The following is a 20,421-nucleotide window of genomic DNA, read 5'->3' as shown; positions in this document are numbered from 1 at the left end:
AATAATGTGTTTGGGCAGGGGGGGGAGGTGAGTGGCTGGCACAATGCAAATACAGACAGGCTGGAGTAGGGTATTTGGGTGGGAGAAACTTACTTCAGCCACTTGCAATCTTCCCTGTCAATATCAGCCTTACCAGGTAGATCAGAGGGAAAACATAATCAGATAAGTTCATTCTATATTATTGTAAATCTACAATAACAGAAGCTTGCAAATCTGAAAGCACCCACCTCCCACTGTCTCCTTTACAGCCTGAGAAGCCCCTTGTTGAATCTGTATGCATTGTCCTATCTGGCCATTCCCTAGGCAGCATCTCTTTGCCTTATCTTTCAGGCTCTTTCTCACATTCTATTACAATTGGTTTCTCCACTGATTTCCTGGGCAAAACAGCAGGAAAGGTTGCAAATGGCGATCATATGATCGTGGAGCACTGCAACCAGTCATAAGTGTGAATTAGACGCCAAGGGCCCATGTCGCAATCATGTGACCATGGGGGTACTGGGATAGCTGGAACTCCTAGACTGATCATAACCACCATTTGTTCAGCATACCAAAATATTGAACAATCACTGAATGAATGATTGTAGGTCAGGAACTACCTGTAATAAAACAAAAATCAGTGATAAGGAAATATATAATTTGGGAAAAGGGATGTTTTTAACAGAATTCCCAAGCGTCTTTTACAACTTCAGTTCCAAAGAGAAAGATACTCAAGAATGTTGTTTCCCAAATTATATATTGGGAACAGGCTGCTTTTCCTTATCACTGAGTTTGTGTTTCTATTAAAATAAAGAGAAACATGCTGTTAAGAAACAAACAAACAAAAACTGTGTATCTGTAATGGGAATTTTATCCCTTAGCATAAATTTAGATTTAGATTTAGGTAAAACATACTTGTGCTTTCATAAGCACCAGCACTATAATAATTTATATAAGTGAAACCAAACATTGTTTCAAAATAATAATGTGACTACCCATGTTTATTTTGCTATTATCCCTGATAATTGTTTTTACTAAATATGAAAATTCATTATGGAATTTCAGTTATTCATAGTAGAAATAATGATTGTATAAGGCCAGCAAAAAAATAAAACCCATATAGAAAATTGTCTCAGCAGCTTTCTTTCATTAACATTGGATGTTAACAAGTTCATTTTTGAATAATGTGGATATTTAGGAAACTGTATTGAATCACTGCTTTACTGATTATTGTTTCCCAGCTATCACAGGCAAGGTACTCCCCTATTATCTACTATTTGATATGTCTCACTTGAAATGCCAGAAATTGAAAAATACTTATTCTATCATATTCATTATCAGCTGCTACTTAAATTTCTATTTTAAGGAATAGCGCTGGGGAGTTCTTCCTGAAAGAATTGAATTCCTTAGTGCCAAAAGTTTCTTTATCTACTTGATGAAGATATATGAAATCTAGGTATCTTATTGCACAGCCAAGTTTCTTTATTCTGCAAACACAATTAGTGTTCACACAGCTCAAGAACCTGCCTCTCCCATAGCAAAGAGTACATTTGCTTCTATGCTGCTCTTTACCCTAATCTCCTTCCTTAAAATGAGTAACTTATGCAAATTTAAGAGTGGGTTTCCATTCAAAGAAAAGAAAAATATTTTTGAAAAATCTAAAGAACAAAATGGATTTAGTAAGGGCATTAAGAGATAGATATTAACTAGAATTAAATAAGTATATGCACTGGGCTCGTGCACTTCTGAACCATCAATACCTATTCTACATCAAATCAAATATGCTTCATGTGTGGACTTCAACTCCCAGAATACTGAAAAATGTCCATGCTTGCTATAGAATTCTGATATAAGAATTCCATATATTTGGAACATATCTAATTTGGGTAGACACTCATAACCTTTGCCTTTTCCCACAAAGTTCATCCTAATCTTTACTACTTTAGTCTGTAATTATTTCTAAAACAAATCTGATAATTATTAACACAGGGGATTTGTAATCCACATATTTTTGTTCTTTCATCTTTATGTTAATATGTTTTGTATATTGATGTATGATTTAATTCAATTAAAGTATACATAAAGATACAAAACATATTAACATAAAGATGAAACAACAAAAATATCTGGATTTACAAATGATTTTACAATATTTTAGATTAGCTATGTTTTATTGAATATTTCTGTCACAAAACTGCATAAAAGTTGTTAAAGATTTTAAGTTGCTTGGCACTTGGATCCTTCAACTATGTCTCGTATCTATCCGAATTATGAATCCAAGTGTTGGAGGTGTGGTCATCCAGATGCAACTTTTTTTCATATGTGGTGGACTTGTAAGATTATCAAGGCTTTTTGGATACAATTATGGTGGAACCTACAGCAGATTTTTAAAAAAAGGATTATTTTTCTCCCACAGTTGTTTCTTTTAGGTATTGTGCAAGACTTAGATGCAAAAGAAATAAATTTGATGCTTTATTGCTTATCTGCTGCCCGATTGCTAATAGCCCAAAATTGGAAGAGCCCAATTCTGCCTACGATGGGAGACTGGAGATTGAAAGTTTCGTATCTTGCTGAAATGGCAAAGACTTCGGCTTATTTGAAGAACCATTCGAATGAACAATTTTTATCAATATGGGGAAGATGGATTGTTTATATTCAAAAGAAACATAAAGTGGTAGAATATAAGTTAGGTTTTTAGAATCTTTTAAGTTGGTTTATTTCTACTATCTTTTCTTGTAGATTAAGATATTTTGTAGAGTTAGAGATATTAGTATTTGTTTACTTTTATATGAATATTATTCTGGGATTAGGTTTGGGAAGTCTGGGGGGGGTGGGGGGTTATTGATTGGTTATTGTGTTTACTTATGATTGTTTTTTATGATTGAAAAATAAATAAAATTTCTTACAAAAAAAAAAAGATTTTAAGTTGCTTACCACAGCAAGCTGTGTTCGTGAAGCTACTGTGTGAAAAACTGCAGGCATCATGAGGGATTCTTCAACTTTTATTTCCATCTCATTTTCTGCTAAAAATGTTGTTTTAGGTATAGCTGGAGGACGTTCACACAAGATCATTTCTTTATTGAAGAGGAAAATTGGGTTTGTATCCTGTATTAAAATAAAAGAAGTTATTTCAACTTTCTTTTCATTATTTAATAATTTAAATATTTTAAAAATTATCTGAATATTTACCGTTCCAGCACTGTAACTACAGACTTTTCTGTCAGCTGCCATACATTCGCCACCATTGACAACCAGTACCTGATATTGAATGGCTATCCTGTATTTGTTTTGGATTGCTTGTTTAAGATCAGCCACACTAATAAAACAATAAAAAAGACATTGTGTATCAAAAAAAATTTTTTAAACTCAAGGATTTTTAGTCCTTATTTAAAAGATTAATGGAAAATGTCAATTTTTACTTTGTCAACCTTTAATTTGTTAGCAACATGCAAAAGTTTATCCAAACTCTATAAGAATAGACATACAGTATATTCTATATTGCCACTATTATAACAAAAAATACAGTTCATGTGCTATGTTTTACAAAAAAATAACCAAAGAGTAAGATATTTTCAAGCAAAATCAAAAGAGAGAGAGTTTCTAGCAAAGTTTCAAATATGTCTTCTTATAACTACATTAGTGAAAGGCTTATTCCACACACCACAAAGAAGCTACACATGTATTTTAATAATGGTTATGCTTCAATTCTCAACTCCAAAGTTTCCAATACCTAGGGACAAAAAGTTAATCTAGCAAACAATTACTTTTAGAATATTTTTTTTTAAAAATGCCTTACTTCTGTACTGCAAGTTCTGTATCAAAGGTAAGGGTGGTTCCAGTGTTGACCAGAAATACATATAACTTCATGGTGACTTCTTTAGGTTTCTGAAACTTATACCTTTGACTTTGCTATTATTATTTTGAAACTGTAAAAAACAAAAACAAAAAAACCCAACTCCATAACAGTATTAGTCATAAATACTGAAATTATCTAAATCATTTAGCTCTAGTCAGATATTATTCATGCATAGATTACATGACAAATATAAAAGGCACAGAACCAACACATATCAGTCTTGATATCCCTATACAGAGCAGGTAGTCTCCAGTCTCCATTCATGAATAATTTTATTTCTGTTCAAATAAATAAAAACAGAAACCTCCTGCACGTGGCACAGACTGCAGTCCCTATCGTCTTTTCTCTTTCAACCCTCCAAATGATAGGCTACATTGAGCTGAGGGATAGTGCCTAGCCCAAAGTCACCTAGTGAGCTTTTATACCTGAAAGTGGACTTGAACCTGGGCCTTCCCAAATCTAATTCAACCACAATTCAGCCTGGAATTTAGGTTGTAAGTTGTTGCAGTCATTAAGCAACCACACGGTCCTTTAAACAGATGGAAAGAACTGCCTACTGAACAGGGTGCAGGCATCTCTTTTCCATGCATAGAAGGGAACTGTGGCACTTGGCTGGAAAAAAAACCCATGAATCTTTGTGATCTAAACCTTCTTTTCTCCAGCCCAATACTGCAATTTTCCTCCTGCCTGCTGGAGAGACTCCATCCCATGCAGGGTGAAATCAATCCATCAGGCAGTGCTTTCGCTCTGAAAGACACTGGGTGAAGAAATCTCTTTGTGAGGGACATTCTTCACCCAGCCTCTTTGAGAGCAAAAGAGCTGCCTACCAGAGACTCTGCCCTGTGTGGGCAGAAATCAGTCCAACAAGCAGTGCTTTAGCTCTCAAACAGGCTGACTGAAGAAAGACCATCCCAAAATCCAAGCAGAAATCCAAGGTTGGATATCAGGATAGATCTTTTTCAGCTAGCCCTGTGGCAGTGGTTTGCAGCCTTCCCTGTTGACTTACTGAGGAAGCTGGCAGAAACTATTGCAGATGGCAATCATATGATTGCAGGGTGTTTGGCAACCTGTCATTAGTACAAACAAGTTGCCAAGAGCCCAGACTGCAATTATGTGACTGAAGGGGTGCTGCAATAGACCTAAGTTTGGCCAGGGGTTGTAACTCCCTCTGTTCAGTGCCATCGTAATTTCAAATTTTCTCTTATATTAAGAGAAAAAGATCATACCCAATACTTTTATTTCTCAGAATATGGAAAAAAAATGGAACTACTACTGAATTTAATGTTAGAATCTCATTATCTCCATTTGGAGATTTTTGTTGCCCATATTTTACACTTGGGTATAGGACATAAGAATGTTTTATATAGTTTTCTGCCTTATAGTTTTTTATATAGTCAATAATACTCTAAATCGGCTCGCTGGCCAGAGGCAGTGTAACTCATTGGAAAGCAAATCTTTTATCCTAGATCAATTACTGAAACAATAATAGGGCTTAGCCTAGAACTTTGTTATTCATGGTTTGATCACCCAAATACCCTAATTTAAATATATTTTATTAGAGAATGTGATTAAGGATCAATTAACAGAGCTGGGCAGGAATTTTAATAGCATTTAGGATCATGGTAGTTTTCCCTACAATAATATTAGTAGTTTGCCATTCAAATAAATCACTGATAATTACATTTTTACACTGGAGGTACTGGGTTTTACTTCAGTAAAGCTATACAGAAGTAATCCTTCAGGGACCAAACTGTTCATCTCATAGACTCATTCTAAGTGGTCCTATACAATACATCCTTCAAGTCATATTGTAGTAGCCTAAACATTTATCAATATTATTCACTATTTCCTCCTCCACTACCCAAAGGGATATCACTGACCGAGTTTCCCAATAGATCTTCATCTGATGCTGTGCCAGTGCACCAAATAAAAGTTGTTTCTATTTCTAAACATTTTTGTCTTATTCTTATTCCCCAATAATTACTCCATAATTCAAGCAAAATTTAGTGTTTTCTACTTACAATAATTTGCAAACGGTAAGAGGAATGCTGGTATAAGTTGACCAGAAACACTGTTAAAAGTTAATTGCCAGGGTAAGTCATCACAAAATTATATTAAAAGGATAAAAACTCCACAAAAGTAAACCTTAATATAGTAGTGGGAACTATTATAAGTCTGTATGAATCTTATATTGAAAGCAAGACAGAATGTTTACCTTCAGGAACTGCATGGAGGTATCACTGCCTTTATAAATAGCTCGATTGCTAAACAAAGTATTTTCCTCATTAGACTTTGGCAAAAGAATGTTGTTTCTGGGGCATCAAACACCTAACAGTGAAAAACAGAAATTGTGAATACATATGCAAGAGGAAACTAGTTAATAATTACATTTCAGTCAGTGGCAACCCTATTAAAATATCTTTATTTAGAGAACATTAAACTGTGACATATAGAATGGAACAATACCAATAGACTTCATTTAGTGAAAATTGGGACGGGCAACTCCATTGCTCAGCAAAGTGGTCACTAAATAGGAAATCATGTGACTATGACCTCCTTCCCCAGCACTGGGATAGCTAGCTTGAAACTGACAAGACTAATCAGTCACAACTTGGGCTTTTTGCCCCCTAACCATTTCCTTGACCTTTGGAATGCTCATCTGACACTGGGATAAAAACAAAAAGGGAATTAATACTTGTATGTATATTCACTGAAGAGGAAAGTATTGCAAGAGAGTAAGTAGGCCCACAATGGGGAATATACATTGAAAGCAATGTGCTCCTGCCAGCAGCCACAAGAGGTCTACTCAAACACCCATCCTGTACCTGCTTGCTGTCTTGTAATTCCTTCCTCTGCAATCTCTCCACTTTGAGTGAGGTGCAGAATGGATCAGGAATAGGAGAGACTGTTACAAAAAGACAATAGGGGGGGAGACCAGGCACAGGACAACACTTACTATCATGGTGATCACAATCGAAGGACATCATGAAGATCATAAATGTGGGCATTGGTATAAAGGTTATTTTTTCAGCACCACTGTAACTTTGAATGGTTGCTGAATTAACAGGTGGGAACGGAGGATTACTTCTACTCTGTAATTCTTGAACAGAATACTTACATTATATCTTAAATAAAGACTAGATTACAATAAAGAACGGTGGAAGACTGATAAATGCCAACACTGAAAATGCCAGCTGTAACCACAAATAGACTTTGTAAATAAGTCCACCCCCACATATCTATCTATGCTAGTAATCTGTTGCTCAGATATATTCAGGAAAAAAGTTTTACTTCATGGATTCAGAAATGATATAACTAACCTAAAGCAGTTCTATAACAGAAACACAGATATGCTTCCATACTGCTGTTTATTTGGAGATTATGTATGAAAATAATTTACTTAGGACAGATTGACCATTATCTATTAACTTAAAAAGCTAAATAAAATCTACTTGTACAAAACTTATAAAATCCTTTATTTCAGATATGGATACTGACAAAACTAACAGTTACAGCATCCCAGTTTATTGAAATACAATGCCTAATGTGTGTACACACAGACACACACACACACAAACATCTATAAGCTTTAAAACAAAGAAACACAACTGTGTATCACTTTCATTAAGGTAGCTCAAGTACCGTATTTCCTGTGTATCCCAAAAATAAGCCCTAATTTTGGGGCGAGGCACACGCCTAAAAGTCAAGCTGGGGTGTGGGGGTGGAGCTTACCATTGCAGCCAGGCCTCCCATAGATTGACACAGGCCTCGCCAGCCCACTTCTTCTGCAGCCAAAGGAGCAGCTTCATTCTGCAGCTGAGAATGGAGCTCCAGACTGCATTTTGCACTCAGAGGCCTTTCCAGAAGGCCTCTGCATCCGAGAACTGAGCTATGAATTCAATCCGCAGCTCAGTTCTGGGATGCAGAGGCCTTCCGGAAAATCCTGACTGTGAAATGCAGGCCACAGCTCCATAAGAAGTTGGCCGGTTGGACGGGGCTGTCAGTGCCGCTGCAAGGTGAGTGGAAAAGACACCCCCTGAAAATAAAACCTGGTGCCTCTTTTGGAGGCAAATATTATTTTCTGGGAAACATGGTAACTTCTAAATCTTTCCTGAAGTTTTATTATTTTAATTATATACCATTCTTCAGTGAATCACAACAATTAAATACTACAAAATACCAGAGCATTTTAATACCAAAAGCTCTAACTACTAGAAATGTATCTGAAAGTTTCAAGCATTTTGATGAAGATGCATATCGTAAGCAACCAATGACACTGAACTGTGGATAAACAGTTGATGCATCTCCAAAGATACAGTAGGAAGTTTCATAGCAAGAGTACCATTACTGAGAAGCAGAGATGCAGGTTTTCTGGAAAAGTCTGAAATGAGTATTTCCAAAGAAAAAGTGCATGAATACAATTAGCATTTTCATCTCAATGCTTGTCTAATTTTCTGTGGCTTCAATAGCTTCCTCTCTCTTCTTCTGTCTCAGCTATTGGAAGTAGTCAGCGGTAGCCATAAAATCCCCGTTTCTCAACTTTTTAAAATGAACATCTGAAAAGCAAACTGTACAACTTTGAAACCACCAAACTTGCCTGAATTGGATTTTTTTTCAATCACATCTCTAGAAGAAAGGTCTTGTTTCACACAGTAATCACCACTCATATTGGGGTCAGTGGTTCCACTATGCTGATTAATCACTCGGAGAGACATTCAAACAAACTCAAAATTAAGAACATTCTTCTCAGGCCACTAACTGATTTTACTTTTCTTAACTGCAAGAGCCAAAGCACTGTAGGAATACTTCATGAAAAATACTATTTCAGCTTAATTTCTAACTTGGGAATATATATTTTTAATCAAAATGTACAACACATCATACATGTATGTCTCTTTTTTCTTTGCAATTGGAGACCTTGCCCCTGTACAGAATCACTAAATACAAACTGAATGCTAAAGACCAATACAATTGAAATGCTAAAGCAAATTATTCTTATGAGAAAGAAAACTGGGGGCGTCAAAAAGTGGTTCTAGAATGAGCTCTCCAAACACGTGAGGATCAGAAGCAACTTCTATTAAGTAATAAAGGAACGTAAGAAAACAATACAGTACACTAATCTGAATAGTTAAGATTATGTTACCACAAACTAACACTTGATTTTATTGAAAGCGTGAAGATGATCAAAGAAGCTTTGCTACAGAAAAATTCTCAAAAGTTATACCTTCCTCTTTATTAGTTATTAACATCACAATCCTACTTTGCTTCTTTCTTCTTCCACAAAAAAAAGTTGCGTGGAAATAGAACAAATGACAATTCAGAGAAGAAAGCATTAAAATCCTTTATAAGGCTTAGGCTCCAAGGTCACATTAATTCAAATTGTTAAAAAAGACAAGATAATTAAAAAATAATAATAAAGATGGGAAGAATGTTTGCACCTTTTCCAAAAGGGCAAAACTACAGAGCAGACAGCATAATACAGGTAGTCCTCGACTTAAAGCTATTTGTTTATTGACTGTTTGAAGTTACAACAACACTGAAAAAAGTGACTCATGACCATTTTTCACACTTATGAAAATTGCTATATCTCCATGATCAAAATTTGGGCACTTGGCAACTGGCATTCAGTTATAACAGTTGCAATATCCCGGGTCATCACAAACAAAGTGAATGGGGAAGCCAGATACACTTAACATCTGTGTTATTAACTTCAGTGACTCACTTAACAACTGTGGCAAGAAAGGTGAAATGGGGTAAAATTCACTGAACTGTCTTGCTTAACAACAGAAATTTTGGACTCAATTGTGGTCATAAGTTGAGGACTACCTTGTAGGTCATGCAGACCAGTTTCATATTTCTGTTCACATGCTTATCAACATATACAGCATACATGCTTACTATTATTCAATATGGTAGATTGCAAGAATGCGATTTTTTCAGCAACTATATGACATTATATTCATGTTGAAAAGATAGTAAATATGTAATTGTATATATATTACTGTTAAATAATTTACTCACTGGTTAACTACAAATGCATGTCCTACATAATTGCTGTTCTTTTTTGATGTGATCTAAAAAAAATGTGAAAATGGGTATTTGTCAAATCTACAACTGATAAAAACAGATGGTAGCAAATAGATGGTACCTGAAAATCAGGATTAAACCCTGGAGTAATACCTGGCTAAAGCCAACAAATGATATTAGTGAAAGTATAAGAGACTCCACTTTGCAGTACTTAGAAAACTAGGAAACTTAACACTGCCTAAATATTAGGCAACAGTACATAATATAGTTGCTGAAAAAGAATAAAAAAATCTTAGGGGTGTGTGTGTGTGTGTGTGTATTAAAAAAGGAAAAAAAGGTTACAAGACATTGTAACTTTAGTTTATTGTACACGAGTCTGACTGATTTTGGAATACTATCTTTAGTTCTGGAATTTATATTTTAAAGAGGATATTGATACTCTGGATTATGCCTGGAGCTTGTCTGTGATTAAGATAATTAAAGAGCTAGAGAAAAAGACCAGAAAAACTATACAACTACAGCAGTGGAAAAAGTATGTACAAGACTAAGAGGCAACTTGAGAGCAGTGTTAAAACAAGTATATAAAAGATTGATCTAAGTTAGACCATAGTAAATGTTTGAAAGAGGACAGGATAAGAATCAATGAGTAAACACCACAAGAAAGCTAAACACTTCAGGAGGTGCCTGTGGTGCTGTCTTAAATGATGTGAACCAGTTTGGCCTAGTGGTTCAGGCACCAGACTAGAAAGGAGACTGTGAGATCTAGTTCTGCCTTAGGCATAAAAGCTATCAGGGTGACTTTGGATTAGTCATTTTCTCTAGGCCCAATTTACCTCACAGGGTTGTTGTTGTGAGGAAAAGAGGAGGATGGAGTATTAGGTATGTTTGATGCCTTGAGTTATTGACAATATAATGAAGAAATATACAATCTGGGAAGAATTTGAATTTGTTTGTCCTGAAACAGGGACCATGGAATTGTGAATTCAGCCACCTGTTCTTTAAATCCTATCTCCTCCTGGCTGATCAAGGTCTCCTAGTAGGTGAGGGTCCCATGTGTGCCAGCTGTTCTGAAAAAGGTAATTATTTGAATGAAAAAAATAAACAGTCAACAGTCAGATTATTTGCCTAATAGTTCAGAGATCAAAAACCCAATGCTATGTATTGTATAGGTGTGATGTTTGATGTTTATGTTGATTATTGCAACATGTATAAAAATCTAATGAATATTAGCAAAGATATAAAATTAGAACTTTCAGTCATTATTCCATAAATAAGGCATGCTATCAGTAGAAATTTGTATTGTTTCATTTCTCCCATCAATATTGTTTAAGTTTTTAACACTAATAGCATGCTTACATGCTATAAGAAAATGTGGTGTTTATGCCAATCTCAAACGCACTTTAACTTTCTAAAGTAGCCTAAATCATGAGATCATAGCACAATAGTAAATATATCCCTTCAAAATAAACGTTACTGAGTTCAGTGGAGCTTACAGTTAGATGAATAAACAGGATAAAAATATCAAAACAATTATAGTTAAAAATGAAAATGTGCACAAAATGAAGATAACTCTCAATCAAAGCTGAAACTTAAATCAGCCCTCAGAAAATCCTGGAACACACATTGGGTAGTTACAGCAAAATAGCATACTTGAAAAGAACAGAAAATTTTGAATATAGAATATTGTTTCTTCATTCTACTATGTCTGATCCTCCCGAAAAATCCTTGCAAATTAAGGGAAAGTATTTAAAACTGTGAGTCATTTATTGGATATAAACATGAGACCCACGTGCATTATCACATGACAAAATTGTGCAGCAATAATTTTATACCAACTATAAACCTGAAACATTTGTATGAAATTGCAACAATTTATAGTTGCACAAAAAGTTTTAGGCACCCATGGACAAATTTTATGTTTCAATGAATTTTGGAGTGAGCACAAGCAGGCATAACCTCTTCATGGCACAGAACAGAATATGCCATCTTTTAAAAAATCTGAATGCATGTTCATCAACTATGTACAGATGTTCAATAATTTAAAGCAAGGAAATGGTCTCTATGGCAGGTGCATAGGTTTGGACACCCTTTCAAATCAGTACATTGGAACACCTTCTTTGGCAGAAATAACAGCTTCCAAATATTTCCTATAGTCAGTTAAGAATCTTTCCATTCTTGCTATCTGAGGTCTCTATAAGCACTACATGTTTTTTTTCTTTCAATAATATTCAGATCTACAAATTGTCAAAGCCATACCAAGACCTTCAGTTTCCTTTTAAATATATAATGGTTGTTCTGAGGAATTCTAGATCACTCTGTTGCTGAAATATCTAACCACTTTTTAATTGTCTAAACTTCTTTCTTTACTATGTACACTGAACTGCACATTAATAGTAAGTATGCATTTAAATTTACAGAAAAAAATGTCATGTTGAACTTTGCACCATATAAGAATTGTGCCAACTTCAATTGTGCTTAAAGAAAGATATTATTGGCATGACAACTAATATAGATTCTTATTGATATATTCTGTCAGTTTAATTATAATTTCTTTTTATAAATATTAAAATATTTACTTAATATTCTCTGAAAAACAGAATGCATAAAAAGTTACACAATACCAAAGGAAAACAAAACATTTTGTAGAAACATTATGCAGTAGCTATTAATTTTATAATAACTGTTACTTTATAAAACAGATTAAACACATTTATAAGAATTTAATGCAAAAGCTTGTCAGCTATAGCAATGAACTCACAAACTAATCCAAGCAACACTGTAGGTGTCTAGTTCAGAGTACTGAGAATTGCCAATTTGGAGCAAATCCAGTTAATTTTTACAAACCAATGTTATGGCTTGTGTTATCTTTATGAACAAAATTAATGGGAATGCATCTTATATTGGAGTTACTTTCAAAATATGTATTGAGTACAGGCTGTATTTACAGATTTCAGATGTACCACAGCAAAAATAATACATCAGTGTAATTTACCACTGTTGCCTCCAAACTCAAAACAATTCACCATCCAAACCTGATGAAGACCTGCAGCCACAAGATAACATGGAATCTCAGCATTGGGGAAGGGGGGCTGGTATAAATTTTCTATGTTGACTGATCTTTTAGCTATGGGAAAATCAGACTTCAACCACCACCACCACCACCACAACCACAAAAAGAGTCAAATGTAGGTAATATTAGCCATGCAAAAAACCCGACAAACTGATATAATTATATACAGGCTTTAACGAAAAAGCTATCAAGTCGGCAAGAAATTAGAAACGAAAAACAACCAAGAGTTGAAACGAGCCATTTCTCCTATCTACATAGACTGCTTTAAAAGATAGCGCTTAGTGGAAAACAGAAAAGGAAAAAGAAAAAGAAAAAAAAACACCCCTAAAATTACACTGCCTTCCTTACACAACAAGGTGGGGAAGGCGGAACTATAAAAGTGCGGGACGGCTGAGTCATTCCCCCACGGAGTTAACTTCGGGGAAAAGGGAGTCCGGGACAAGTTAAATGCTACATTTTCGGGACCAACGTGCCAAGTCCGCTCGCGCAAAAGACACAGCAGTTCAGGGGGGTGGGAGTAGGGATGGGGGGGGCGCAGGGGGGCGGGCGTTGGTCGTCTCCATGACAGCCACGGGCACGGCCGGAGGGCTCCTCTCTGCTTTGGGATATCCCCTTTCCCGCCACTCACCCCCAGGGAGCCATCCCAAGAGCAACAGCTGGGCGGCCCCGGGCACCGTCCCGCGCCGGGGACCGGCGGCTGCGGGAGCTCCTCCCCTCTTCTGCGGCTTCACCCAGAGCTCCAGGGTCCGGCGCCCGGAGAAGACAAGTGGCGGAAAGAAGTACGAGGAACGGCAGCGGCGCGAAGAGACCGGGCTGTCACCGAAGAGAGTGAGATGATGCCCGCGGGAGCGGCGAATGTACTTAGACGGTCCGGGCTGTGTATCGGGCCCCGCGGGTTTACGCGCCACCCTCACTGCCGCTGCCGCTGTTTGTTATTGTCGTCGCCTATTTCCGCCGCAGTGCACGTTGGGTAAAGTCACAAACCGGATAGACGAGTTGTGGAGGTGCAGAACAACCATAGAGAGAACCCTAGTGGCCTCTTGGGTAGAGCGGCGCCCGAAGTCCCCTGGAATTGACAGAAGGAAAAAAAATAGGAAGATAAGGTTGACTCAATTACAGGGAACTGGATTAGTTCAATCTTTTTCAGGGAGGGAGGGAGGGAGAAAGAGAGGGAGAGAGAGATGCGTGCATGTTTGCCATCTTAATCTAGTCTATTGTTTCTCAACCTTGGCAACTTTGGCACGTGTAGACTTCAATTCCCAAAATTTCCCAGCCACTTTCTTGGAAGCTGAAGTCCCCACATATCACACAGATGCCAAGGTTGACTTTCTGGCAAGAAGAAATTGTGCATGTGATGCAGTCAGAGACATCTGACTGCATGATGCTTAGCATTCTTCTAGAAAAGCATTTGATCTGGTTTTAAACATAGGCATAGTGTTGCTTTAAAAACAGTGGTAAATCTTTGTTTAAGAAATGGGCTGCAAGAAGATTTAAACCAGGAAATAAATCTGGGTTCTTTCAACTGTGTGTTGCTGATTTTGGCCCCAGGAAGAGCATTACACGTTTTCTGTTGACAAGGAGTTTCTTTTGTCTGTACTTTCTATTGTATTTATTATTTGAGCTGGAGGCCCATTTTTTCCTACTTCAATATACTTTTGTACATAATAGGATATTACTAGATGCTTCCATCAGGGATCACTTATTGTTAGCATTGCTTTTTCATGCAGTATCTACTGATTTTTAATATTTAGGAGTTGGTGTGAAGTTGACAAGCATCCTCTTGTAAAAAGTCACACACCAACCAAAACGCATAATATGAAGTTGAATGGAATGCACCTGATGTTTCTCAGAACTCCATTGTGCTTACAACTAGTGATTTGTCCTATTTCTGATCATAGATCTACTGATCTGGAAGTGTGGCAAAGCTTCACCCCCAAAATATCCCTGTTAATACAATGACAAAAGATGATTTTTCATTGCACCATACAAGATCATGGAACTCCCACTTTATTGTGCATCCTCCTACATCCCATCAATCTGTCAGTCAAGATTTTTTTTAAAAAAACCTATGAGTAGTGATCATCAGGGAGATTAGTATTCACAAATATCCTACCCAACAGATTTCTGGGACATAAGGGGGGCAAGGGATGAAGGAGGAGGGAACTGTCTTGATAACTCCTGGAAGCTGATTCCTGCTTCATCCTTCATGTATCTTCCTATGCCGTATCAACATGCTTGGTGGGATATTTTTGGATATGAGAACCCTGAACTTCCAGAAGACCAATAGGCCCATACTTAGAAATAGTCTGAGTAGCTGGACACAACCACAGAATACTCCTGCACCCCTTTAAAGGTACCTACAGCCTTCTTCCAGCAGCTATCCCCTAAAACTGGCTCAGTGCATACTAAGGATGCCCCTGTACTAAAATTACTGTAGGCAAAAAGAGTGACAATGTGTGGAATTGTGGGGCCTTACCTCACTTGAACAAATTCAGAGCCATTTTTCAAGAAGCATTCCAGGAACTTATAAGAAAACATATTGGCATAGGATCTACCTAATGTATGTTTAGTGGGACAGCTAAGTATGGTTCAGCCCAATTCCTGGCTAAGCTGACTTACCAAAGTTAGTTCACAGAATGGGTTTTCGACCTAAATTTACTCTCAACTGCCTCCCAGACAAGGGACATTTTTAAACAGAGCCGTAAATATATCAGTGCCCAAATTAACATGGAGTTCTTGGCAAAAATAGATCTTCAAATTGCCTGGCTAAGGACAAAACTTTTCCAATTTGAAAAATAACTGCCAATGAGTTTGATGCAGTTCTTAAGCAGATCATATTCTAAAGCAAGATTTGAGTTGTTGGATTCCATGGTCAAATATGGTTACTTCCATTACCTGCCATATCATGAGTGGACATGTACAGTATGTGCAATGCCCCAGCTATCAAAGATATTGCTCATATTTTATTTAATTATCTTAAATATTTAACATTCATACTTGAAAGAACAGTGCACTAGGATCTGAATCACAGATTGTCTATTTTCTCCTGGGCTCTAATGTATACATTGTGAGCAGAACTGCTTAATTAAGGTAGTTTTGCTAAGAACCCGTTATATGAAATAAATTGGGGTATCATATAAAGGTGATGCATCTGTCTGAATGCTAATTCTTTTACCACATATGTATTTTATTACTGTATTTTTTATCCATTTTACCCTGGAATTAGACCCTGTGCTTTTATTTTCTTTGATATGGCCATAAGATTAATCAATAAATTGTTACATATTAAGGACAGTGGTTGATAGCTGTTTCTCCTGCTAGTTGGTGATACTATGAGAAGAGCAAAATAGCAAAGATGATTCAAAAGTTCCTGTCTTCAACCAGTCCCACATTAAAACAGTAAGGATAGCACTTATCTCCCTTATCTGGGCACAGAGTTCATCACGGCATTTTCATCTACAGAATAACAGAATAACAAAGTTGGAAGGGACCTTGGAGGTCTTCTAGTCCAACCTCCTGTTCAGGCAGGAAATCCTATACCATTTCAGACAAATGGTTGTCCAATCTCTTCTTAAAAACTTCCAGTATTGGAGCATTCACAACTTCTGGAGACAAGTTGTTTCACTGATTAATTGCTCTAACAGGAAATTTCGTCTTAGTTCTAAGTTGCTTCTTCTATCTAGCTAATTCAGAGAATGTGGCTATGAGGAACACTTTTTAACAGACACATGTGTTGTCATAGACATGGTTTTCACAGGGCCCTGGAATAATATTGAATAATATGTCAGCAAATCTCAATGTAGTGCATACAAGGAGAACTAAGAATATTTCTGAACTATATTACAAGAATTCTGCAAAGAAAAGTGGCAAAAAAAATGAAAATAATTGAAGGTAGAGTTGTCACAAATTACCAATTAAAAGGCTCTGCAAAACATATGGATCTGCCATGTCAATTATTAATGCCATATTAATTTCTTAATAACAACCGCCATAAATAGTTGTGCATTCAAATTTGTGGAAATATGCTGTGTTTTATACCATGTAGAGATTGTGTCAGCTTCTGTTCACTTAGGAATTCACTGAAGCACATAATTTGACCTAAACTGTACAATACTGAGTGGGCCATTGTTGATTTCTTGCTTAGCATGTATAAGGAAGTCATGTTATGGGTAGAAGAATATTTTTAACAGAAATTTCAAGTGATAAGGCCCAGAAAGTTTTCAATCAACATGATCTATCAACAGCACAGGTGTCAAACTTGCGACATCAAATGACGTGTCACGACGTATCGTGACTTTTTCCCCATTGCCGGCAATGGGGTGGGTGCGGTTTTGGCGTGACGCATCTGACAGTTTGACACCATTGATCTACAGTATTTTAGGACTTGGTTGAAATATATGATTATGTAATTAAAAATGAGCTATTGTTATGGCTGTAATTCTGACATATTAATGTAATCCTATAGAGTAATGCACCCTGTGGAAAAATATGTTTTTTTATATATTTGTACTGATTATAATGTTTTGATGAGATAATGGTTTCTCAAAGTAAGCCAAATACCTGATTTTTTTTTTTTACTATGCATTGGATATCATCATAGATGCCTTAATTATAATTATCATAGGAGAAAATCTTTTGCCTTGTTTATACATTGCACAAAACAATGTTTTGTTTAACCACAGCTATCTGAATGAGTCATAATTGCATGGTTTCACATGCCACAAAAAAATATAAGCAAAACTTTTCAAGTGGGAATATAGTCAGAAATATTTTAGTGAACTGCATTGAAACTTCTCAATTATCCCAGAAGCTTCAAACAACTGGAAGAGTTTGAGGCAGGAGACTATTGGTTCTTGATCCCATTTTAGTCTGCTGTTAGTGTTAAAAATCTAATGTCCAAAAGGTTTTTGCCTGCCAGAGACACAATTGTAATATCCTTGTGATTATGTTATGGGTACGTACATTTGCAAAGATAGCTGTCAGCCATTGATCAATAACTCTAATCCTAGCCCATTTGGCAAAAAAAAAAAAAAGCAAGACAACCAAAATAAGCAGACAATTGATTAGTGTGCAAAACTGATTGGCAGGCAAAAAAAAATACATTTTGACCAGCAAAAAGGGAACAAGGGTTGATTGCTATGTATTATAGTTTTGCATGCTTCAAAACAGATTTAGGAAGGATGCTTCGGAATGCGTAGGAACATAGTATCTCTTTAAAGTTACTGAGTCTTTTTTTCTGGCTTCCTCACAACATACAGCCTTGTCCTTAACAGGACTCCCTAAAGCAGCCAAGTTTTTTTGCAGGCTCATGCGGAAGACACATCTGTTGTGCTTGCATTCCTGTACATTCTAAAACACCTTTTTAAAATTATAATACTATAGTTTTACAATACTATAATACTATTCATGAACAATATAGAGTGAAAAAAGTGATTTAAGGGAAAAGCTACTGTACTGATCCGGTTGACCCGATATAATGTGATGTTAAAGCCTAGACCAGGGGTAGGCAACCTCGGCTTTTTTATGACTCATGGACTTCAACTCCCAGAATTCCTGAGTCAGCTATGCTGACTCAGGAATTCTGGGAGTTGAAGTCCATGAGTCATAAAAGAGCCGAGGTTGCCTACCCCTGGCCTAGACTATGCATTAAACATCTTTGTGTTCTGCATTAAATATAGTTTGTACCTATGGTTTGTTTTGCATCAACCTTAATCATGGTGTTGCCTATTATCCCAACACTGAAGAACACTGAAGAAATGGAGTTAGTGTTAATCTACAGTCTACAGTAAATTTCTTTTTTAAAATCTCTCTCTCTCTCTCTCTCTCTCTCCACACACACACACACACACACACACACACAGAGAGATAGATATAGACAGATAGATAGATTTAAAAAGAGAAAATTACTGTAGACTGTAGATTAACACTTACTCCATATATATATTTACATAGACTGTAGATTAACACTAACTCCATTTTTCCAGTGTTGGAATAATAGGCAACGCCATGGTTAAGGTTGACACAAAACAAATCATGGGTACAGACTATAATGCAGAACATTTATGTTATGTTATGGTTATGTTGTGTTTTGCTGTGCTATGCTATGTTTATTATATCAGATTATATTTAAATAATCTAGAGACAATAGAAGCAAAATGGAGTCATTCCAGCTGCCCTTAGCTCTGATTTCATTTTCTGCAACTGCAAGAAACAGAAATATCAAAGGACTGGAGGAGACTCCCCATGTGGGCAGAGGATCTTGGATCTTTGATGTGTTTGCTTTTGACTTCTATGACAAATACAAAGTCATAGGAAGTACCAACTAGTTGATCATACCAGTAGTAACTAAAATACCAGCCAACATGGGAAGTGACTCAGTCTTTGTCACTTTATCTGACAGGGAACCCAGTACACACCCATTAAGAATGTATTGTATTGAACTCAGGAGTATTGAACTCCTGAACTCAGGAAAACAGAATAGCATGTTTATCTTCCTGTAGATCATGTTTATGGAGCAGAAAACAAGTGCCGTTAGAGTCTCACCAGACTCTGATATAGATGGGCTAAAAAAGAATGTCTTTGTTAGCTACAGGGGCACTGTAGGTTCTGTCACTTCCAGAATTCAGTGTTTCTTTTCCTCATTGGACAAGAATTTTTGTTTTACTAGACTGTTTCTGCTTCAATTCTAACTTTTCATCTTCTCATATGGAACACTGCCTAACTAACCTCTAAGTTTCTCATTGTTCTCCAGTGCTGGTTCATTGTATTTCTAGGTTTTTTTTTTGTCATGATAGAATCATGCTCTAGGTCTCTGCACTTGCCTGCATGTAGCTCATTTTTATTTCTGTCGTGCTTGTGTGTGTGTGTGTGTGTGTGTGTGTGTGTGTACATACCTATGTCCAAACTGTTGTCTTTACCAAGGATGTTGCACATTGGGAAAACTGGGGCAGCATGTTTATCCACCCTCTGCCCTATATCTTTTTAGTTTCATTAGCTGTATTGAATAAAAATTTCTTGTGAAAGGAAATGATACAATTGTGCTCCAAGGTTTCCTTTTAAGTTTGGTTACCATTCACAATGTAATCTAGAAAAGAATAAGATGTTTTTTGAGAATAGGAAACATTTTATTTCTCTAGTCATTATCACAATAAAATCAAGTTGACACGGTTGAAAAAGAGATAAATCAGTGATAAAAAAAATATTGTGATATTGGATGTTTCTAGAGATTGACCAATGTGAGCATTTTATATTTGACAATAGCCAAACTGTATTAGGGAATTCCCACATATTTTGTTAATAAAGTCTCCACTTAAAAGGAGAGGGTCCACCCCATATTGGCAAAGATACAGTAAAATCCTTTCCATTATTGAAATTCTTATGTAAGTACCGTTGGTCTTACTATAATATTTGTGATCCTCTCCTCTTGTAAAACTGCAGATATTCCCTAAAGGTAACAGAAGGAATATCTATGCTGATGTTAACTTAATGACTG

General features: G+C 36.4%; 1 protein-coding gene across 1 annotated transcript in view; it reads right to left on the bottom strand.

Annotated features, from left to right (window-relative positions):
* Positions 1-6,073, bottom strand: part of RB1CC1 (RB1 inducible coiled-coil 1) — a 49,925-nt gene extending 43,852 nt beyond the window's left edge. The window contains exons 1-4 of the mRNA XM_015817881.1: positions 6,048-6,073; positions 3,773-3,902; positions 3,166-3,292; positions 2,911-3,081 (exon numbers count right to left, since the gene is read on the bottom strand). Coding sequence (XP_015673367.1) covers positions 2,911-3,081; positions 3,166-3,292; positions 3,773-3,843 — 369 coding nt within the window. The 5' untranslated portion in view covers positions 3,844-3,902; positions 6,048-6,073. The remainder of the gene's footprint in view (positions 1-2,910; positions 3,082-3,165; positions 3,293-3,772; positions 3,903-6,047) is intronic.
* Positions 6,074-20,421: the final 14,348 nt, after the last annotated feature.

Source organism: Protobothrops mucrosquamatus, unplaced genomic scaffold (genome assembly GCF_001527695.2).
Source record: "Protobothrops mucrosquamatus isolate PMUCROS unplaced genomic scaffold, P.Mucros_1.0 scaffold652, whole genome shotgun sequence".
Taxonomy (NCBI): domain Eukaryota; kingdom Metazoa; phylum Chordata; class Lepidosauria; order Squamata; family Viperidae; genus Protobothrops; species Protobothrops mucrosquamatus.
Note: the sequence above shows the minus strand (reverse complement) of the source record. Positions and strands in the feature narration are given on the sequence as shown.